Source organism: Pecten maximus, chromosome 5, assembly GCF_902652985.1.
Source record: "Pecten maximus chromosome 5, xPecMax1.1, whole genome shotgun sequence".
NCBI lineage: Eukaryota > Metazoa > Mollusca > Bivalvia > Pectinida > Pectinidae > Pecten > Pecten maximus.
The window spans coordinates 16,729,117-16,753,601 of record NC_047019.1 but is presented as its reverse complement, the minus strand read 5'-3'; the positions used below and the strand labels follow the sequence as shown (position 1 = coordinate 16,753,601).

The window sequence follows — 24,485 nt, the reverse complement described above, 5'->3', positions numbered from 1 at the left end:
AATCGTGCAAGGACAGCTTTTAATTGCTGTTTGTGATAAAGATAAATATTCTTCTAAAGAAATTTTAGAAATTCTGAATAAGAGTGTATAATATATGCATGATATATCCCACCTTTGTGAGGATATTAAATTGTATTAGGGAATGACCCCAAGTCTCCAAAACCCTTAGAGTTACAGTTCATCAAACTTTGTTAAGGGAATAAAATACTTTAAACTGTTAAAAGGTTAAAAGAATGCACACATTCTTCAAGCTCTAATTAAAGTGTGAAAATAATATTACCTCTGAAATAAATGTTTTCTGAGCATGACGTGAAATTAATCCTTAAATCTTGACACTGAATGTGAGGTAATTACATTCTCCACCATCAATTAAATATTGATTTAATAATTTGCTGATATTCATGAACAGACTCCAGGAAACCAAATTTTTTTTTCTTTTAAGAATAAAAAAAACCCCATAAAGCATAGACACTTTCCAACGGACATGTCTGGATGCATCAGCTCTCTGGTGAGAGTAGTCTATGCTGCAGTCGCTGATATCTTTTATTCAACACATTAAAATTTATGTAGTCAAGTCACACAGGAGATGACAACATAACATCTTTAATGTTAAAAATGGCTGCATTAAATCTGTCAGTGGTACTCTAACAGCACAATTTGAAATCTCCCACAAATTGGTAATATGGACAAAATTCAAAATAGGGTGTCTTGTGAGATGAATGGAATATTGGATATCTTATCTTTTTACTCTCAAATAAGGTCTCAAAATGTTAGAAGCCGTCATCTGCAAAGAAATTTATGGGTTAATTTCAACATGCTAATTTTGTCTAGAAATAGCTAGAGAATTTATACAAAATCAATACTTTGTACACCAATATATTGGGTGTTACACATGAGATTGTAAATATTATACTGAAAATGGGGGATGTTCCTGTGATTATTATACTACACATCTTAAGTAATTTATAAAATAAAGTAATGAAGCAGTTTTAAGTTGCTCTGAAAATAATATTTGAAAGTTTAGCAATTCCCCTACATTTGAAGATATGGTCATTTAATTACTATAAATCATGGGCCCCTGAACCCGTAAATGACTCAAATTGTCAATTGGCCAAAAAACAATACAATACCATAAAATATCTCAGAACAGTTGGCCCTGACCATCTTCAATTGTTGAGGGGCTGTAAAACAATACAATACCACTGAACAGCTTAGGTTTATGATATTAATGCCAAAACATCACACCAAGCTTGCACTTTCAAATTCAAAAGCTGGTGTGTACATGATATATATCTCAGGATCTCCTGGACAGATGTTTAAAAATTGGTTTCTTTTTAGGGTTTGGTTCAGTTTAGTTTTGTTTAACACCCTTTAAACATCTTAGGTCATTTTAGGATAGCTCCTTTTAGATGAATGGGTTATCTGTGTGAGCCTCCATTCACTTTATATTTATTTTTTGCTCAATATGTCTGAAATAGTTTTTTTCTTGTTTGCTTTTTGTGAAAGAAAAATGTGTCAGTAGTATGGTGTAATTTTGATGTGAGTTATTGAGGAGCTTATTTTGTACTGGATCCTAATCATATCACCATATACCAAGATTATATACAGTATCGTTGGATGGCTAATTGTTTAATTTACCTATACATGCATAAGCTCAAATATCACAAGGCATCTGCTGGACAGCTCTGGCCTGACGCTCAAAAACCTGAACTAAACACTCCCATTATGCAGCACAGTTGCACTACAACCCTCAGACAAGAAACCTTTAGATGTCTATGACACCACACATTGATACAGTCAAGACAGGACATTTATAAATGGACATATGAGTTTTTTTTCCAGTTTGGTCCTTGAATTCAGTGTTCCATATATCTAATTAACCTATTCCACAGTTATATGTGGGAACTAATTTAAGCTGGACTCAACAGTTCCTCATTGACACCTTGGACAGCCAGTTCATTATGGACACATTGGACAGCCAGTTCATTACGGACACATTCGAAAGGACAGTTCCATTTGGATGAGCTAGTTCCACATGGACACCCCCATGCCAGTAGGCCCTACTTTTTCTCTGGCATTTGGACAGCAGTTGAACCCACCAGGAACTGTTAAAGCATGTAGCTGTTCAGTAAGATAAGATATTGATTGTCATGAATCATGATTAGGATATTGTTTAGGGCCAGTGTCTCCTCATCTGTTACTATTGACTTCAACAAGTGGCATTTAAGTATAGAGAGCGCCTGTAGCGTAACTTAAGTACAGTCCATTCAAGGCTAGCCTTGCCTCTAGGGTGGCAGCACACACACTGTGTCCTTTTAATATTATGGATATCCTGCTCAAGTGTCAAACATTATCGATAAACTTAAAATGATTTTATATTAATTTCCCCAGCTTTAAATATGGCTTTTAAATATGGTATTTCATATCAGATGTACCTTATGGTAAGGTGGAATCCATCTTTCAACCATCTGTTGACTTGTGTTGACCGTCTCTGATGAACAGGACAATTAGATTTATAGAAGTCATATGATAAGGTGACTGAGTGCATTCAGAATCCTACAGATCGATTCTTACTGCAGATTAATTTCTAAAGCCAATAATAGTTGAACAATCACTATGGGGGAGGTAATTGGCCCCTCCTCTGTCAGTCATTTTGTCACATACATATATCATATATGCTTAAGGAGGACCTAATTGATTGACACCTCATTGATCATTCTGTCTTGTCAATCACAAGTCATCCTGGAAACATCTCAATCCTATTTTATCTAGCTAGGATTTTTGTGATTGGGAAGTGTTATATATGATTTTTAAAATCAGTTTCTGCAGTCTGTACATCTTGAATTTCAAAATTTAATTAAGAAAGGTTATAAATCATGTTATAGAACTCTGTTCAATCTGAATGACATTTCACTCAGGCACTTCAATTCCTGGAATGACATTATACACCTACCACATGGACCTTTTCAAAAGGTGATTAATATTGATCTTATATGAAATGTCACTGAAGCTATTGAATTGATTTACCTAATGTTCAATAGAAAGAACTTGAAAACATGATTTATATTATAGAAATATATATTTTACATACATGTAGATAGTATAGCACATCACAAAGATGTAATTAACCTCACTGATTATACTTATTATTGTTAAGAGTTAATTATTTCCTTGACACTTTTTTATATGATCTTTTGTTATAGTTTAAATCTTACATAATATCTGTGATTATGTAAAAGTTGTCTCCCTTACAAAGGAAGGTCAAAGGAATGCAGTATATCCCCTTAAACTAACAAAGTGTCAGTCCTGTTAATTTGTTACAGATGTCATGTTCATCTAGCAGACTAGCATATAGCCATGCAAAACCTAATATTATTAGTATGACTCCACAAATCAGGAATTATTCTGTGTGATATTTAACATGGCATGTATGTGTTAGCTTATTGTTGATGATGATGATGATGGTGGTGGTGGTGATGGTGGTGGTGGTGGTGATGATGGTGGTGGTGGTGGTGGTGGTGATGGTGGTGGTGGTGGTGGGGATGGTGGTGGTGATGGTGGTGGTGGTGGTGGGGATGGATGATGATGATGGTGGTGGTGGTGGTGATGGTGGTGGTGGTGGTGATGATGGTGGTGGTGGTGATGGTGATGGTGGTGATGATGATGGTGGGTGGTGGTGGTGGTGGTGATGGTGGTGGTGGTCGTGGTGGGGATGGATGATGATGATGGTGGTGGTGGTGGATAGGTGAGTGAGGGTGATGTGATGTGATGTGGTGTGGTGGTGGTGGTGTGGTGGTGGTGGATGATGATGTGGGTGATGTGGTGGTGGTGGTGGTGGGTGTGATGTGTGGTGGTGGTGGGGTGGGGATGATTGATGTGTTGGTGGTGGTGGTGGTGTGTGTGTGGTGGTGGTGGTGTGTGGGATGGATGATGTGATGTGGTGGTGGTGTGGTGGTGGTGTATTGTGATGGTTTGTTTGTGGTTGGTGGTGTTGTGGTGGTGGTGTGTTGTGGTGGTGTGGTGGTGTGTGGTTGGTGGTGGATGGTTGGATGAGATGTGGTGGTTGGTGGTGTGTGGTGGTGTAGTGTGGTGGTGTGTGGTGGTGGTGTGTTTGTGGTTGTTTGTTGTGGTGATGTTGATGGTGTGTGGTGGTGGTGGTGGTGGTGGTGGTGGTGTGTGATGGTGGTGGTGGTGGTGGTGTGATGGATGATGATGATGGTGGTGGTGGTGGTGGTGGTGGTGATGATGATGGATGATGATGGTGGTGGTGGTTGTGGTGGTGGTGGTGGTGGTGATGATGATGGATGATGATGGTGGTGGTGGTGGGTGGTGGTGGTGATGATGATGATGGATGATGATGGTGGTGGTGTTGGTGATGGATGATGATGGTGGTGATGATGATGATGATGGATGATGATGGTGGTGGTGGTGGGTGGTGGTGGTGATGATGATGATGGATGATGGATGATGATGGTGGTGGTGGTGGTGGTGATGATGATGATGATGATGATTATGGATAGCTTATCTTTGTGTAATTATGACCATATAGCCATATCCTGTGGCAGACAGATAAGATCAGTATTGTACACATTAAATCATTGCTCCAAAACAAACAGTGTTTTAATGGCTGCTGAAGGCTGTGATCCACTACAGTAAAGATGCTATCAATACTCTCGGGTCGTAAAACCTTACATAGGCCATAGTATTTCAGTACATGTACATGGCTTTAACATACAGGAACGAAATCGCTTCAAATAATACATTTCAAATAATAGGTACCCTTATACATAAACATTATTTTGAAGATCAACTTGAAATATACCCAAATTCAAGGTAAATATTGATTAATCCTTAATTACATTGCTTAAAATATAATTTATATATTTCCATATCAATCTTTTTGCAACAATATTATGGAGGAAGAATCTTTTGCAGTACATGTATATATTAAACATAGAACATTCTGAAACTTTATTAATATGCAGGATATATAACAGTTTATAAATACATCCCCCCTATATATATTTTTTATTTCCTGTTTAAAAGTCTGGTTTTGTAGTAAATGTACAAAATTTAGAAGTCTGTATAAATAACCCTGCTAGAAATTGAACCAGAGACCTAGCTCTTGCTTATAATGATTTACCAAATGAGCTGAAGAGAAATTATTAGAAATTATTGCTCATTTAACCAATTATGCCTAATTATAATGGTGTGTACAAATATATGTTACAGGTTCATGATGGTCCTCATCTGCCTTATCTTCAGTGTCTTATCCACTATTGATCAGTACTCTGGCTTTGCTATGGAAACACTTTACTATATGGTGAGTATACTGTTTCTAATGTTGCAAAGGGAGATAATCACACTCAGAGAAAATGTATAACTATATAGATTAATGTACAATACCCAATTAATAAACACAAATAAGTTGTCTTGTAACTCAATTAGTCTTTTGTTTAATTACTAAAAAAAAAAAGAAATTTGGCCATAACTTTTTTCTGCTGTAAATGATTCAGGATTCTATTATTCAATTATCAGATTTAGATCTGTTCTTGCATTAAATAAATTATGAATATATTAATAAAATTAAATTTTGTCGACACTTGTAGCTGAATATAATTGTCTTAATGTACATATTTGCCAACCTTAAGGTAAGGAAGACATAATTTGTTTATCCTAAGTGTCTCTTTTTTTAAAGAGGAAGATTTAGAAGAAAAACAATGAATAAAAACTCTTCTATTGTTAATATAAAAAATCCAATTGTTCTGGCATATAGAGCAGCTTAAAATATGTTGCCTTTAAGTGTATCAAGAGTTCTAGATCTACAGGTATTCTTTTCTGAAGCTTGAAACTTGCACAATCTGATCCCCAAGGCCCATTGAATTCCATGGAATAAAGCAACATAAATGAAGAGAATTCTGAAGCTTATTCAGTAATCTTATGAATCATTAATTGATGCTTCAGTATATAAAAATTCATGATGATATACAAATTCATGTTGTTGACTTTGATTGTAAAATTGTTCTTCTTTTCTTTTTTTTCAGGAAATTGTTTTGGTTAGTTTCTTTGGTGTAGAATATGCTGTGCGGCTTTGGTCAGCTGGATGTCGTAGTAAATACATGGGATTAAAGGGTAGAATTAAGTTTGCCAGGAAACCTATATCTATAATAGGTAGGTTCAACTAAGACATTGATACCTTTCTGAGAGATCAGGTTTATGCTAGCTACCCTACAATGCACTAGCTGATTAATGTATATTGATTTGATCAGTTCTTCTACCATGTAATTTAGTCTGTTATCAGATAGAAAACACTCTGAACAAAAGACCAAGGTTAAATTTCTTCACTACTAATGTCTTTTAATTGGTCCTAAATCTACAAGTTAGTGGCCAATGTTGGCCAAAAACTTCAACCACATGACAGCTAAAGAGGTTGGAGGAAACTGGGAACAGGATATTCCTCAAGACTATAATTTTGTATGTTAATCATAAGCATATCCAAAAAAGTTGCTCTCCAGGGAAAAAAATCTCATCTCACAGACTTCCCTATAGTTGAATTGCATATACATTGTAATCAGTAGTACATATACCTTATAAGGTCATAATTAGAAGAAATGTTCAAATCTTGCCAGATGTGCTTCACAATTAAGGTTTTCCCATGAAGTCAATTACTATTTTAGAATGGTTGCTTAAGCCCTGTTCCTAAGCTCAACCATCTGATGATGGTCGTCTGTTCAAAACACTTTTGTCCATCGTGCCTGGTTGGTTGTCTGGTGGTCTCAAACAATTCTTGTTTGTGATATTTCTCAGAAAGTGCTCCAGGGATTCTTTCGTAAATGCCATAAGTTAGTTTCCAATGGTTTGCTACATGTTACATTTTGTGACAGGTTATTAAGCAGCCTGGCCAAGAGAAGACCATGCACATTGTGTTTCAAGAATCAAAGTTTGGTAGTAACTGTCTATCTTCCTTGAGCAATTTTGATCAAACTTCACATGATGATAAAGGGCAATAATATCTCAGACAAGGTCAGGGTTAGGCATTTTGGGTCAAGGTCAAGGTCACTGTTACTATTTTAAGCAGAGGGCTGGTGGGGGACATTTATTGCTTTAGCAAACCCATGCAGTATGCTTGTTTTACTAACATTATGTTGTGTATACATCCTGGCTGTACTTTTCCATTTTGTTTTTAATTTCAGATCTTATAGTGGTAGTAGCTTCAATAGGCGTGTTTAGTGTGGGTTCCGAGGGACAAGTTTTTGCTACCTCAGCTATACGGTAAGTTGTTGGACTGTAGTCAATATTAATTGTATGTAAAATTGAATATAAGATATATACATATACATGTACAATATTGTGTCTCAAGGGTCATTCCAGAATAGTATAAATGATTGTCAGAATGATATTGTTTCAACATTTTTTAATAACACAATGAAATTTTAGTTTAACATAAATTTGGCAGGTTGATAAATTGTATGCATCACAAAATAAAATTAAACTTTTATTAGCGCATTCTGATTACATGTATTTAGTGAATATTTACAGTGTGGAAATCTTTAAAATAAGATTACCACTCAAATAATATCAGATGAAGACTTTTCCAACTTTCTCCAAACAGTTGAAACACCATTGCTTTATTTTGACAAAACCCTAACATACTCATGTATAATCCTCGGAATCTAACAGATGTTGAGGAGTAATCTCTCGGTAGACAGACAACATCAGGTAATGTAAACATGGTATTTACCCCGACAGCAGAGGGAGCCGCTACATTCGTCGTACGTCAACATACAAGTCTATGGTTCAGTAGTCTGTTGTGTCTCCATGTATTTACATGGACATGTTGTCGGGATTTACAATGTAGATGGAATGATTTCAACTTAACATGCGGTTTAACATTTGTTTCTCCACAGAGTTTGTTATTCTAAACATTTTCATTAAGATACCTTGGGAATGAACAAAACAACAAGAATTGGAATGTGACTAGTAATCTAGGCATTGATTTTCCACTGGGATTTTCTTTACATCTGAATTTCACAGTAGGATGAACAACTTTGAAATGAAACACCAATGAGAATTATTGCTAATGACATATCTGTGTCACAAATTGGAAATAATGGATTTCAGTAATGCATTTTTAATCATTTAAAAGTTGTGTTTAATAAATACAATTGCTGTACTTTACTTTCTGTGCAGTAAACACATTCCTTAATCCTCTAATGGCCCAGAGTGTTGTGAGGATGTTAAATCTCCTACAAAAAAGTGATTCTAGTGAACACATTTTAAATGTGACAAGGGATGTGATTACATCATTGTGAATAGGCTGTTAAATGCAACTCTAGCATTTTCTCCCGTTAGCATGTTGTATTAAGAGTGTACATATAGGTCTCTCTGCAGCTCAGTTGCTGCAAAAGCAGCCACCTTTCATTTTACCTTTATTCAATTACTTTGCATCGTATCAGAAAAAGCTGTTGCAGAGTTATTTTAATGCAGCAAATTGATAGCACTCTTTTGATGGGTCAGTATTAAAATACATGATAACATCATAGGTCATGATGTTTGGTTTCTGTATCGTTGAAATTATTAGACTAAAATTGATAACTTCTCTTATGTTCCACTTGTAAAAAAAAAAAAGGTTTGAAAAGCTTAAATCTTAATTTAATGAATTGCTATTTGTAGACCCTCACCAGAACCTGACTTACCTCTTCAGACATATTCGCAAACACTGATTTGGAAATGACTTTTAATTCGCGAATGATGAGCTAATAAAAATAATAGATCCATGGACCCCCGCAAGTTTCCTATATCGGTTACCAATAGCTTGGTCACCATCTCAAGGCATTATTTTCGTACGAATAAACGTGAAGGATTTGAATTAATAATTGACTCTCCTCAAATATTAATAAATCCCACACGAAATGTAAGTGATTTACAATATATGAACTTTGACATATCCTGTAACCAATTGAGCTACTTAATTGGTTACGTGTGATAGACAGATTCATTTGCCTCTACATTTTATGAACTTCAGTGTAAACTACATTTTCTGCCTATTTCTTTGACTCGGAAGGCATGATAACTATAGGCCCTCTGCCATTCCCTCTAGTTTTTTTAAGGTTGGAAACCAGACGTTACTAGTGATTTTCTAAATGCACTTTGTGTAGTTAATTTGGAAATCAACACACCTGCAAGCCTGTAAAATATGTGTGTGCAAAATGTGGTTCTGATAAAAAATACTTTCCTGTCATCATTAATCTGAATAAAAGCAAGGTCTTGAAAAAAGCAGAAAAATTAAAATTAATGTCAAAATACAGTGTATCCACTAAGGAATCCATTAAATTCTATATCTGTAATATTTAGAATATCAATATTTCATGTGAACTTTATATACTGATATAAAATCGTACCAATTTGTATTAAGCCTAGAGCAAAAGTGAAATTGGGACTTTGGGATGAATCTTTCTCGGGACATCTCACAGCATGTGCGTTGCACAAGACTGTGTGAGGCTTGTCATCCTAGAATTTCCTTCTGTGTCCTTGACCTTGGGGATCAACTTATGGCATGGTGAGATGTCGGTACTGATCGGAGTAACACTTAATCCTATTTATTTCCCCATTTCACTGTGTAGCTCTGTCTTACTGTTGGTGTCTGTCGATGGGTAATTTTAACAGTCCATTTGTTTGTAACACAATTCCACTTTTCAAGGATTTAAATAAGATTAGATACAAATTACATTCTACTTGGAAGCCTAAAATAAAATAAAACTGAAAGAAGCCTTTAACTAGCAGTGACAATTAATGTCATACAAGGTTTTGTGTAAACCACAATGGAAATAATAGTTTTTATTAATGTCAGTAATTAACCTAAGGAAACATGAAATATTTTGCAAGCTTGATGTCAAAGTCTTAATTAAACTGGGTTTAGGATTAAGTACTGTATTTATCCCTAAATGAGCCCCTCACAGGCAACAAGTAGACTAGTCTTCTTTTCACCTTGCAGAATCATCGATGTTAAAGTAGTAAGCTATAAAACTGGTCTACAAATAAGCCCTCCCCAAACTTAATTCTAAATTCTTAGACTTGGAGAGGATGCTTAAAAGTATTTGAGGATAAATATGGTAGCTATTTTGGTTCATGGGTGTGTAAGGCTTTTTTTAAAGGACATATATTTAAAACATTGCAAGGAAGAATGACATGGGGCTATTCATAGACATTAATCAACTACAACAGTTAAGGTATGTTCTGTGATAACTATGACAGAAAACAAGAAGCCTAGCATGCTCCTGAAGCTAGAGTGCTGGTATATTGAAAAATTGCTGGTAGTGGATTTACATCATCTTTCTTTATTAGCTTTACATCAAAGAAGTCCTTCACTTGACTAGATACGAATCTCCATTTACTAGGACAAACTGAAACCATTGCGCAGCAAGCTAATGAACCCAAAATGATCATATGTTACACAACACGTAGGATTTTTTGGCATCAACAGTATAAAAAAGCCATCACTGTGTTTAAATTGAGACCAAATTTCATTTAGATTTGTAAAAGTGGTCCACAATGGTTCATTATTCCTTATTGGAGACTATATTACACCCAGGAGACCTTAGTTTTTTCTTCAGACTGCCGCTCCCAATGTTTTTGAATGATTTATACAGAAACAATTGACTCATCATCTATCCAAATATAGAGTTAATGTCCCCAGCCTTGTTTTGTGAACTTTGACCATTTCTGTTGGTATATATGTTTTGCATGTGTTTTGGGGTGATCACTGATGTAAAGTAGCTAGGTACCCCACAGAAAATTTCATTCAATTTATTTTTCCAGTGGAAATAGTCAATGAGTATCACTGGAAATTCCAGTGGAAATACCACTGGAATCAGGTGGTCAATTGCGATGAAATATTCTTTGGGGTAGACTAAACGTTTATGAAATTGGCCATAAGCAAATTTCAGGTTAAGAAAAGAAAATGTGTTTTCATTTCTTTTCTAAAATAAGTGGGGGTCATCAGGGAGGTGCATTTAGACATGTGTAGCTGATCGGAAACTCACTGATTTAATGTCTGTCTTATGTAATTCTGTAGCTGTTAAAAGCCTCTGCCAAGGCTAACTCTCTTAGGACTACAATCATCTATGGTCTATAGCTGTATGCATAACTTACTTAATTCTTATTGAAGAGAATATACCGGAAGGATCTACGAAAATGTACTGGGGTCTTTCTCATTAAAAGTACTGTGTTGAAATATGATTTTGCTCATTATCAGTGGTTCACCAGGTGAATTTATGTATATAATTTTGGAAAGAACAGATTGTGAATGCATCATCATCATATTAACCTATTGAAACTAAATAATGAGCTAAAATAAGTGAATGATAAAATTGATATTCCTACAGTACACAATATTTCACCCACCATCATCAGAAAAATTTTAAGAATTGAAGTTTGTTACCACTATTTCTTGAAAATAGCTGGAGGGATGTTACTCAAACTTTACATGTAGGTTTCACTTGTCACTGTCATCAGATAATTAAGAGAAAAGGAAGAAAGATGGAAAATTTAGAGAAAAGATCAGTCAGACATATAACCAATATAGAACATTCAATGGTGGGTACCTACCATTGGGCACCTAAGATCCCTCTGGGATCTCTTGGTTTTTAAGCTCACCTAACTTCAATTAGATATTTCCTCCATGGCAATGAGTTGCGCAGCCATACAAATCTTGCTTGATGAAATTGAAGGGATTTTACAATGATTAATGTAATCTTTGTTAGGATTCGGAAGAAAGACGTAACATTTTAACTGTCAGTTTAGAAATAGGCTAGCATATTGATTTTTGGAGAAAAAAAGATTGTTGACAGAATAATTCCAGTTTTGAGTGTTAGGTGATATTGTATGTGGCGTCAGTCTTCAAATTACATCAATAAGGATATATAAAAACCATGGAATTTTACAACACAATCATGGAATGACAGTCATCAATCTGGTGCTTGTAGTAATGACAAGGCGCAGTAGGCATAAAACATGGGTTGTCATATACATTGCCAAGAATAGACACAAGTGGAATTCTGTCTTGATCAAATGTGACCTCCCACTGGAATTAATGACGTCTTTTCTGACTGTCAAGCTGAGTGTACTTTAAATCGGCGCCGTTCTTTGTCATAGCAAACCAGACGAGAGCTGTTTGTCTAAAAGAATACACGACTGCCGATAACAAGGTTTTTTTTCTTGAATTTAGATATCTTTGATGCAGCTCATTCAGTGAAAGGTTTGGAGACGGAATGAATTATAGCTCTTTAGAAATCTACCTTTTCCCATTCCCAAGAAAAATCTCAAGGTCTCTTGGCTTTTTGTGTAGATCTTAAGACTCATGAATACTGCATCATCTTGTCTGACAATTGCTGTCTTTCAATGTTTGATTATCAATATGTTCAGTTATTGTTAGATATACACAAATAAAAGCTAAAAGAATTTGTTAAGGTATAACACACGTCAATCTGTCAAGTGCAACTTTTTTTTCCAGCTTATCAGATAATAACATTATCATCGATGTCAATCCATATGTTCTGTAAACCTTTCGATGATTTCAAGAACTAGTTTGTTTTTGTTGAAACCTGGGCCCAGTTGTTCAAACAGTGATCAGCCTATAATCACAGTTAAACCAAAATTTCAAAACTCTGATAAAATAATTTGATGGTGAAACTAGCTTTACAAAATTTTATGAAACTCTAACACTGGTGAATCTCTGCCTAAGTTTAAGGAATACTCCTACAAAGGTTTTGAAGGAAAGGGAAAAGGACATTTTCATTTGTCAAATGATAAAGGGATGTAAGTAATTACCTTTTGAACAACTGGACCATGATGGACATATATGTATGTTTAACATACTACATTTTGGACTGAATAAGATTTTCAAGATAGTCATCAGCTGCCATTTTCAATTTTCATTATAATATATTTACCATTGTATGGCACTGCCACTATATAACCCTACCAATTCAGTTGCGAGTTCACCAGCTTATGAACTGCCAACTGAAAATTTCAAAAATAAATTGCATGACAAATAAAAAATCGCAGATGGTAAATATAAGCATTGAACGGCTTTCAGTTGGCATTCATAGTCAATATGAATGCCAACTGGACAGAGGCAAATTCAACATGAAGCGCGCTATGGAATTTGCCTCTGTCGAGTTGGCATTCATATTGACTATGAATGCCAACTGAAAGCCGTTCAATGCTTAAATATACCTGCTTATATAGTTTCTTAATTACTGCTATTTCTCATGGACTTCTGAAGGAACATATGTTGTATATCTGCAGGTTATTTGACTGTTAGATTAGAAACAAGCATTGTTCAAACACTAATAAAAATGTCACCAAAGCAGATTTTGATTAATAATCATTAATGTGTTATAGGACTGCGGCCTGAGGTTCTTGTTGTGGGAATCGTCAGCTTAATGAGACATATTGTAGCATTAGAATCTCCAACATTGGAACAATTACCAAAACTCAATAAAACATGGTTCAAAATCATCATCCTTCTATAATATATACAAATAAACTGTTACGTGCATTATTTTGTTTTTTTCTTCAAAATATTTCATTATCAAGCTGAGTGTAAGGTATGTGAAGTGCATTTGAATATAATAAACAAAAAATTGTTTTTTTCAGGGGGGTGCGGTTTTTACAGATTTTACGAATGTTACATGTAGATAGACAAGGTGGCACGTGGAGACTGTTAGGGTCTGTCATATATTTACACCGACAGGTAAGTTTAAACTGTCTTAACACAGATTGTTAGGGTCTGTCATATATTTACACCGACAGGTAAGTTTAACTGTCATATCACAGATTGTTAGGGTCTGTCATATATTTACACCGACAGGTAAGTTTAACTGTCTTATCACAGATTGTTAGGGTCTGTCATATATTTACACCGACAGGTAAGTTTAACTGTCTTATCACAGATTGTTAGGGTCTGTCATATATTTACACCGACAGGTAAGTTTAACTGTCATATCACAGATTGTTAGGGTCTGTCCTATATTTACACCGACAGGTAAGTTTAAACTGTCTTATCACAGATTGTTAGTGTCTGTCATATAGTTGCGATTAAATAAATTATATTTAAAAAATGAGGTTTTAATATCACTTTTCAGCGTTTTATAAGGAAAATAAAATGAAAAACTCAACAATTCCAACAATCTGTCATGTGTAAAAAATCTTTTTCTATTAGCCAATTTTTCTGATCTCTCTGCAGGCAAGCCTCTTCAAACTGTCTTATCACAGACTGTCTTGATAATGTTGAAAAAGCATACAATTCTATTTTGTATACATATTCTTTATTAAAGAAATGATCTTAAACTTCATGAAAAAAATTACATAAAGAAAGTTAAATTGATCACGATGCCTGAGGCCAGTGTTATGAATATCACTTAACTTAAGGAAATTCTGAAACTTTATAACATTTAAATTTGAATATTTGAAATTTAAGGAAAGTCCTTAAATTAACTAATTTCCCTAGGAAAGCATTACAGAAATTAAGGATGGTTCCCGAACTAAGATTTTCTCTTAAGTTCTGTAATGCTTCCATATGGAAAATTTTAATTCAAGGAATTTCCTTCAATTCTGTAAGCTAAGAAATATTGATGAAACCAGGGTCTGGGTTGGTGAATCCTGTGAGAGATGGTATCATTTTAGGGGGGTTTGAATTTAACCTCCATTTTCAGGAGCCTCTTATTTTGTACTTGTAGGGCAGTTAAATATCACTTATTAACATATTCAAACTATTGTACATCTTGGTGAAGAGGTGACATCTAAATTGTTGAGGTATTTGAGGTCTAAATTTTGGAACAAATTATCCGAGGTTGTTTGGAAATCCTCAGAGTGTTGTATGAACACAATTAAAAAGTTACCTTGCTAAAGTAATAATCTTACTTATAAGTTTAACATTTTCAAAATTCCTGAAGCTGCACTTAAAATTTGCATTTATCACATCAGGTATTAATATTTATATAATGCATTCTACGAAAAAAGGAAAATGTGTACCTATCTATGTTGGAAAAATGTCAAATTAAGCATGTTGAGGTTAACAACCACGTCATCCTGCATATTAATTAATATTTGATGTTTTTATTTTCCCCAGGAGTTAATTACAACATTGTACATTGGATTTCTGGGCCTTATATTTTCCTCCTACTTTGTATATCTCGCGGAAAGAGATGAAAGCCGAGATGACTTTTCCAGCTATGCAGATGCTCTTTGGTGGGGTGTTGTAAGTATATTTTGTATGCAGGTTCCCTTATTTGTGGATGTTTCAAAAATTTGCCCATTTGGTAGATATGAAAACTGGCCCTTTGTCACTAGAATATCAAAATTGTAAATAAAATTGGGATTTATATTTTGGTCTCTGGGATATGTCTGACTAACTAGGGGGAGATAATCTAGTATTAGAATCTAGCTGTGCAATTCTTGACAATTTTTAAGCTGGTGGCCAGTCTTAGATATGTATGAATGGTAGATTTGGTAGATAATTACACAACCTCCTTGGTGGAACTGTACACTAAATAGTTAGACTTTTTGATATACCATGAAGTAAAATTTGTTAGTTCATTAATCCAGCAATATGTGTATACATGTACGCATATTGTCAAAATCTACATATACCCACACACCATTACATCATATATGGGGTGTGGTTTTTTATTTACAATATAATGCTAGTGAAAAGTATATATAACACCTAGGATTGTATTTGAATGTAAAATTATACTAAAACAGGAGTGTTGTATAGTTGGTCTTCCCTTTCAGATAACTGTGATGACTATAGGTTATGGTGACAAGGTACCACAGACGTGGATGGGTAAAATTGTTGCTTCCTGTTTTGCTGTTTTCGCTATATCCTTCTTTGCTCTCCCTGCTGTAAGTATATTGATTATACCAGATATTATGGATATAACTTAAAATTGTCTTATCATTTCTTGTATGGCGACATTTTGTATGAGAGATATTTTTAACATGTTTTTAGAGGATCATACATAAGTAGAGTATAAAAAATTCCCTTGAAATTACTTACATATTATTTTATATGAATTTTTCAAGATAAAGAAAATATTCGAATGGAACTTTTTAGTTGGTCATTGCATGATATTATTTGTTATTTTGGGATCTTGGTGGTGAAGATCAGGTTTGATATTTGTAGGGTATTTTGGGATCAGGGTTTGCCCTGAAGGTACAACAGAAACAACGACAGAAACATTTCAACCGACAGATCCCAGCAGCAGCAACACTTATACAGGTAAGTGTCTCCTATTTATTGCAATGGGAGGGGCTACATAATGATACATTGAGCTTTGTCTTGGCTTTGTGTCGGTTTGTCTGTTTGTAGAATGAAGCTTATCTACAAGATGTCTTATGAAAATCCCCCCAAGCTCGAACCCCCTCCAAAAAAAGTAATGTTCATATATTTACAATGTAGTATGATTACATCACATTTTAGAAGTTAGTTGCCACATCCTTAAAGAAAAATCCCTGTTTACTACATTTGAAATAAAAAAAAATTGAAACAAAACCTACATAGTATCATAACAGCAAGTTCTACACTTCCCATTGGATTTTGGTGGTCACTTGTAGCAAAAGGTCACATATTTTTTATATAATTTTAATGTCATATGATGTTGTTAGTTTTGTCAACATCTATATCGTCATTTAAGATATGTCATTACAATACCACAAAAGGTTTTGTTCATACACCACTGTATCATATATATCGCATCAAAATTTACATCTGATCAGAATTTGATGGTCAAGGGCAAACGGTCACTCTTGATCACTTTTGAAATATAAGGCTCATTTACATGGTATCTCGGTCACTCATGCTGTGGGACCAATTAACACAACAGATTTCGTTAACTTTTACACTAATGTATCAGGATAAGCATCAAGTTCTATATCCAAGTAGATTTGCTTGTAATCAGTCAAGGGATTAAGGTCACACTTGCATGACCACTTTCAAAATGTTTTGGTTATTGCATTTTAGGTAACAACACATATGGTTCCTTTGATAGGCAAATGCAAGTGTGTATGTTCAACCCTCTTTTTTTTGGTTTTTGTTTTTGTAAATTTGTCCGACATAAATTTTCTTCTCGACTTCAATTTTTACATTGTGCTTTGTCAAACAGTGTGTTTGGAGATGCTATGCTGCGGACCCAACATCAAACTCTGAAGCAACCTGGAAAATTCATATCCATGACTCGTCCAATGAGGAGACTATGCTAGCCCGCATGGCCAGACGTGCCAGCCTCACATTACGCAAGCGACGGTCATCGCGCATGGACTCCATTTCCATTGGTAATCACATCCACAGGGAGAGCCTCACCAGTTTCTACCAGGAAGACAAAATTGGTAAAACTCCGGCACACATTGCCAATGGTACTCTTCCTTACTAGAATGTGGAAATGGCCTTTCATATACCTGTGGATGAAGTCTTGCTTGAGGCAAAATTCTTTTGTATTTTATAATATTTGTTCATTTCCTTTAAAACATATTTATCTGTCCATCTTGAATTATGTGCCTATATTCTTCTGTATTGAAGCAACATTGGGCCTCCTGTTTTCCTGGATACAGAGCCACGGTCGTTTTCAATGCCTATAATGTGAAAAGGGAAACAATCTCTCAATATACATCTACACACAATGCTTTTAAAGTATTCCTTTCTCAAAGGAAATGAAATACACAATTTTTTTCCCATTTTGATACATGTGTAGATCTAAAGCAAAATTTATTTTTCTTGATTAAGTAGTATAAATATTGCCTAGCTTGTTCTTTTCATTTGAATCATTAAAGGATGCTCACATTGTCATGTTATATAGATTCTGGCACATATTCATTTAATGTTATTAATGAAAATTCCACATCATATTGCCGAATATGTTGTTCGTGTTTTTGTGTTTTAATTTAGTTTTTTTGATTGGTCTGATTGGTGTGGTACATATAGATGTTTGAGATTGGTAGATTGAGTAATGGAGTTCTATAATTGGTGGGTATAACACAGGTCATTGATTGGTTGATATAATTGAGTTCTGTAATTTGTGGGTATGATACAGGTCAATGATTGGTTGATACAATGGAGTTCTGTAATTGGTGAGTATGATACCGATCAGTGATTGGTTGATATGATGGAGTTCTGTAATTGGTGGGTATAATACAGGTCAGTGATTGGTTGATATGATGGAGTTCTGTAATTGGTTGGTATAATACAGGTCTGTGATTGGTTGATATAATGAAGTTCTGTAATTGGTGGGTATAATACAGGTCAATGATTGGTTGATATAATTGAGTTCTGTAATTAGTGGGTATGATACAGGTAAGTGGTTGGTTGATATGATTGAGTTCTGTAATTGGTGAGTATGATACAGGTCAGTGATTGGTTGATACAATGGAGTACTGTAATTGGTGAGTATAATACATGTCGGTGATTGGTTGATATGATGGAATTCTGTAATTGTTGGGTATAATACAGGTCTGTGATTGGTTAATATGATGGAGTTCTGTAATTGGTGGGTATAATACAGGTCTGTGATTGGTTGATATAATGGAGGTCTGTAATTGGTGGGTATGATAAAGGTCTGTGATTTGTTGATATGATGAGTTCTATAATTGATGGTAATAATACAGGTCTGTGATTGGTTGATACAATGGAGTTCTGTAATTGGTGAGTATGATACCGATCAGTGATTGGTTGATATGATGGAGTTCTGTAATTGGTGGGTATAATACAGGTCAGTGATTGGTTGATATGATGGAGTTCTGTAATTGGTTGGTATAATACAGGTCTGTGATTGGTTGATATAATGAAGTTCTGTAATTGGTGGGTATAATACAAGTCAATGATTGGTTGATATAATTGAGTTCTGTAATTAGTGGGTATGATACAGGTAAGTGGTTGGTTGATATGATTGAGTTCTGTAATTGGTGGGTATGATACAGGTCAATGATTGGTTGATACAATGGAGAACTATAATTGGTGAGTATGATACCGATCAGTGATTGGTTGATATGATGGAGTTCTGTAATTGGTGGGTATAGTACATGTCGGTGATTGGTTGATATGATGGAATTCTGTAATTGGTGGGTATAATACAGGTCTGTGATTGGTTGATATGATGGAGGTCTGTAATTGGTTGGTATGATAAAGGTCTGTGATTTGTTGATATGATGAGTTCTATAATTGATGGTTATAATACAGGTCTGTGATTGGTTGATAAATGCATGTCTGTATAATAAGCATGCATGTCTATAATTAACATTAATGATACAAGATTTTGAATGACGTTAGAAATGCAGAGGTATGTTATTCATATGTTACAGGGACTCCTCGCAGTCACAGACGGGACAGTTCACGTCCTACCGTTATGGCCAACCATCCTAGTGTTGGAAGTAATGACCAGTACGAGGACGCAATAGAATATGACCTAGACGATGTGGAGAAAGTTGTGCAGTATGTGTACAGGTGTTCTGTCGTTTTGAACTAACATTTCTTACTTACAAAATCATATCCCTCACTTTTTTGTCAATCAGATGATTTCATATGACCGTCGTCATTGCACTTGTTTTCAAACAATAACTTCTAATTGATTTTGTCTTAGTTTACAAGTTCATGCACTCTAAGAAAAATACAAAATTTATTTTGATGATCATATATTTAGTTTCTTTCAATATATATACTGTAATGTTATTCTTAAAGGTGTACGTTTTTCGTTCTTATTGACTTAAAAGTGAGGGACAATTGCAAATTCAATGTTACAGTGAATACTTGAAATATACAACCATTGTTGTCAAGGGCTATTGTTCACTTTATAATACATATCAAACATTCTATATAAAGGGAATGGACCCTACCTTATGGGTAAAATGCAAAACTGGCTAGTATCGGAAATATTTCAAGTTTTCACTGTAAAATATTTATTAACAATACTGACATTTCGAGATTAGCTTTTTCATATTAAAAAGAAATTATTTATATGTCAAAGTAAAAATTCTTTAATATGACTGTTCATATATTCAAATAGGAATCGTTTAGAAAGAATCATTTAACTTTGAATCAAAATCATTGATATATTAAACATGATGATATTTTGAGAATATTATAACATGTAAAACATGTATATAATATTCTACCCAATTTAATTTGCTATGTATAGTTGTCTGTATGGGAGGCATGGAAAACCATTGTTATGTAAGTAATTTACCATTGTTTCTTGTGATCTGGCACTGGTTTCCATATTATTCAATAACTAAGATTGACGGCATGCACAGTATTTGATCACTTTGCTGAGTTAGAATCATTAACAAAAACATAACGACATCGAAGCAAAATCTAATAAAAAAAAACCTCAAAATTAATAAGACATGGACAAATTATATTAACAATTCCTGTGTTATACATTTTCAGATTAACAGATGCTCACAAAACAGCTATACGGGTACTGCGAAAAATTAAATACTTTGTTGCCAGACGAAAGTTTCAGGTGAGCGCAAGTTTGACTTATTTCTTTTGGTTACTCAAAGTAGCACATGTTCGGAAATGGCTCAGTTGTCTAAAATGCTTTAATGGCCTTACTTATATATCCACTTTGTTGTTGTCATCGTTGTTGATGTAGTTTCCACTGTCCTATGTCAGTTTCAACTTTTCAACCTCAAGTTGTCTGCTGAAGTGCACATTCTCATTACAATCTTTTCTGCAACAAAAGAGGGAAGAAGTTTATCAGCAAATAAGCTTTTGCCTAATAAGAAGAAACAAATAATTTTATTCGCAAAAACCAATTTCTGTCTTAATTGTTCTTTCTATTGCAAGTAATGATATTGAATATTCTTTTAATGATATATTTTCCAGCAAGCAAGGAAACCATATGATGTTCGAGATGTTATTGAGCAATATTCTCAAGGTCATCTTAATATGATGGTCAGAATCAAAGAGTTACAACGAAGGTAATATTGCCTATCAGGAAAACTTAACATTTAAACATGGACTTCCACATAATTGTTCATAACAATAACAGCAGTAAGTATTTAGAGACAACAAGGAAAAAGCGATGGAAGGGAGTTTGAAGCATACTTGTACTTTTTGTGATCTTCGTTAGCAATTATCTTGCAGTGCTATTAAAAACAGGTTTGAAGAGTTGTCATTATGACCATACTTCCCACTTCACTATGGGTGTTATGGGAACAGACTCTCTCATTATGACTTGTATTTTCGGTGCCTTGTATAAATTATAACTTATATGGTCCAAGAGGAAGCAATTGCTGTAAAGGTTAGTTTGACCGATGGCTCCAGTTTTACGGTTTTCCCAAATGTTTGAAGCCAAGAGGGAGGATATGATTAACCTCGTGACCCTAGTTGTCCAATAATGATATTTTTAGGCTGTCCAATTTTCGCAATTTTGTTCTACCTCGAAAACGGCGAAAATGTTTTTTTTTCTTTTCTAGGAGTTTTTAAATATTTTCATTAGCTATATGCTCCGAACTTGTTCATGTTGTTTTTTATGTTAGAATTTTTTAACTTTCGCATTACAATATTTCTACTGAACAGGTTAGACCAGACACTAGGCAAGCCAGGGACGCTATACTCCAACTGTTACAAAGATAGGGAAAGGATGACAATTGGTGCTAGAATTGTCCGCATGGAGACACAGGTATTCATTGAAAATCGTTTTCATGAAATGTTGAGTTTAAGAAAAAATCTTTAGTAAAGTACAATGGTGAACTTGGAAAATTAGCTATTCATGAAAACATTCATTTCCAAAGGCATTTGCTAACAAAAGTTATTGTCTAAAAATAAGTCAATATGGGATAATACGTACACTTACAATGACGTAATATACTAACACAACACGTGTCCTTTTAATTCTTCAGATGCAGAAAACGGACCAGAAGCTAGACCAGGTGATATTTCTTCTTAACACCTGGCTTAAGTCGAAACCAGTGAATACAGACGCGTTAGAGGATGAAGTATGATTAGTTAAGTGTAGCAAATTATTTACTGCGTTTCCATGGCAGCAAAATTCCTTTATTTTCTTTAACAGTTTGAGAGCTACCAGCCTTGCATTTTAATCAATTCAGTTCAGCATAATGGTTCTTGTAAAAAGTAATGAAGCAAGGAAATCACATATAGGTGTGGTTACATAATATACAAGGAAGTTACCACTTTTAGGTATTTTAATACAATCTTTTGTATTTTAGTAGGAATGTCAAGTGCAATAAACGAAAATGATTTTATAAATTTAGATAATGTAGAGTACTTAAAAGACACCCGTATTTATACATTTTTCTATATAAAATGGGAAAGTGCAATTGATGTGTTGTTCATTCCAAAATGACATATTTCATCATTCTTTTATTACACATTCGTTTCTTATACATTGCATGGCATGTACATGCGTAACATTTAAAATTTGTTATGTTCCCTTCCGAAATAAAGTTATTTATCAATATTATTTATTATGATACCAAACCATGTTACCCCAAATTTGTTGTAATAATTATATATACATGTATATGCGTTATGGTACATATATGTATATATACATATGTGATGTGTTCTGCACAAACAAAATATCATATAATAATACTTTTTATGTGCTATTATACATATATTTATGTGTTATTGTGTTCTGCCCAAATTCATTATATACATTATATATTATGTGCATTATGATACATTTACATATATGTTTCCTCCATGAATGAGTTTGTTTTTACACATAGTATATTCGTTTTAATATACATAATACAAGGGTCATTCAATAAATTCTATTATTTGATGACTCTTGTGCAAACAGGCAACGCATAACAAAACCTAGTACACCGCAAATGTATGTCAATAACAATGTAAAGGTAAATAGAAAACACAACCCGACCAGAAGTAAGCAGTCAATTAATGACAGTGACGAATGATATACAAATTTTAATGCTTAAGAATATTGAAACTAAATGTGATTTACTTGAGAACTGTTTTCAAACGGACAAGTAAATTTAAGGATGGCGGAATTGTTATGAAGAGGCCAATTTTTTCAGCATAAAAAAACCCAGAATATTGCTGCTGTGATAGCATTGGTTGAGAAAGATGGTCATTACACAGTTTCCGAGATAGCTGTATGGTTGGCATTTCAGAAGACAGCACACGCCAAATATATAATACTTAAATTAACCTAGACTGGTCACCAGACCCTAAGTTCTTTTTGTTAACAATTGCCAAGCTAAATCCTAAAACTAGATTATCTGCCCCTAATTTGAAACTTAGAATCAGACATATCCTAGGGATCAAAATCATAAAGCTCAATTTTATTTATGATTTTAATATTCTAGAGACGGGGTCAGTCTATAATTAAACCAAAAGTTAAATTGGAGTGTAGGTGCTGTAATATTCCAGTGTTTTGTCAGTACACAAAAGGGATTATTAACTACCCTACAGCGTTTACGTCATAGAGGCGCGATTGCGAAAGTACGTTTCTAGCAAGGGGGATACTTTGAAGAATTATTTACAGGAAGATGAACTATATAAGGACATACCTCTAATTTATGACACTAATAAGAAGACTTTATTGAATGGCCACCGTTATTGTATGCGTTATGATACAACCAAATTATTATATACTTTCTTTCCAAACAAAGTATGGATATATTTTTTATCATTTTCTTTCTGCCAAAGCTCCCGATACGACTGTCAATGGAACTTCCAATTGATAGAAACGTGGAGTTGTGCAATTGTTTTATTTTTGAATGGATAACAAACTGGCTGCCTTAGTCTCTGTACTGACCAAAACATCTAGTCTATAATGCAACAGTGACATGCTTTAGAATTCTATTGAAGACAAGAAACTGAATAGCACATTTATGAATATGAATTACCATTTTTAGATAGAATCAATGTCGAAATAATGCATGAATATAAAGTTGTGCCATATTGCTGTTTGTTCTCTCGACAGTTGCATCACCAATTTAGATCAGATGACAGTTATGGTCTCTTCTTAGGCCAAGACAGTTATAATAATTTTCTTGAAGTGTCCATACTTTGTGAGAGTTGACACATATTGGGTATATATTAAATCGAACCATTGGTTAGTCGTATTATCTTTCGCTTCGTATTTGGTTTTGATTTCCGAGTCTTTTTATTTCCCTCTGTCAGGAGGTTGTAAACGTGATCTCTGCAATATACTGGCTACATGCCCCTAGGTTTTATAAAAAGTTTTTTTTTGTTTCTTTTTTTCAATGAAAAGTTTTATTCATACATCGCACAACACGAAAGTGTTAAGGAAATATCAGTTTTGCTCTGTGTCCCATGGCAAGGAAAAACTTACTCCACTCCTTTTCCATATAATGTATAAATACCTTAAATACTGCGAGCTTTGTTTGCTTTATATACGTACAGATGACAATGACACAGAATCATGGCAAAATATTTGGGCTCACCTTTGTGGGTGGCCTTCAATATTATTTTA

General features: G+C 34.3%; 1 protein-coding gene across 1 annotated transcript in view; it reads left to right on the top strand.

Annotated features, from left to right (window-relative positions):
• The window catches only part of LOC117327333 (potassium voltage-gated channel subfamily KQT member 1-like), a 52,937-nt gene extending 30,383 nt beyond the window's left edge, over positions 1–22,554 (top strand). Inside the window, exons 4-16 of the mRNA XM_033884262.1 lie at positions 5,233–5,323; positions 6,045–6,171; positions 7,194–7,272; positions 13,660–13,756; positions 15,134–15,262; positions 15,799–15,909; positions 16,190–16,285; positions 17,169–17,391; positions 19,357–19,486; positions 20,441–20,516; positions 20,882–20,976; positions 21,578–21,680; positions 21,901–22,554. Of these exons, the coding sequence (XP_033740153.1) occupies positions 5,233–5,323; positions 6,045–6,171; positions 7,194–7,272; positions 13,660–13,756; positions 15,134–15,262; positions 15,799–15,909; positions 16,190–16,285; positions 17,169–17,391; positions 19,357–19,486; positions 20,441–20,516; positions 20,882–20,976; positions 21,578–21,680; positions 21,901–22,002 (1,459 nt within the window). The 3' untranslated portion in view covers positions 22,003–22,554. The remainder of the gene's footprint in view (positions 1–5,232; positions 5,324–6,044; positions 6,172–7,193; positions 7,273–13,659; positions 13,757–15,133; positions 15,263–15,798; positions 15,910–16,189; positions 16,286–17,168; positions 17,392–19,356; positions 19,487–20,440; positions 20,517–20,881; positions 20,977–21,577; positions 21,681–21,900) is intronic.
• The last annotated feature ends 1,931 nt before the right edge of the window (positions 22,555–24,485 follow it).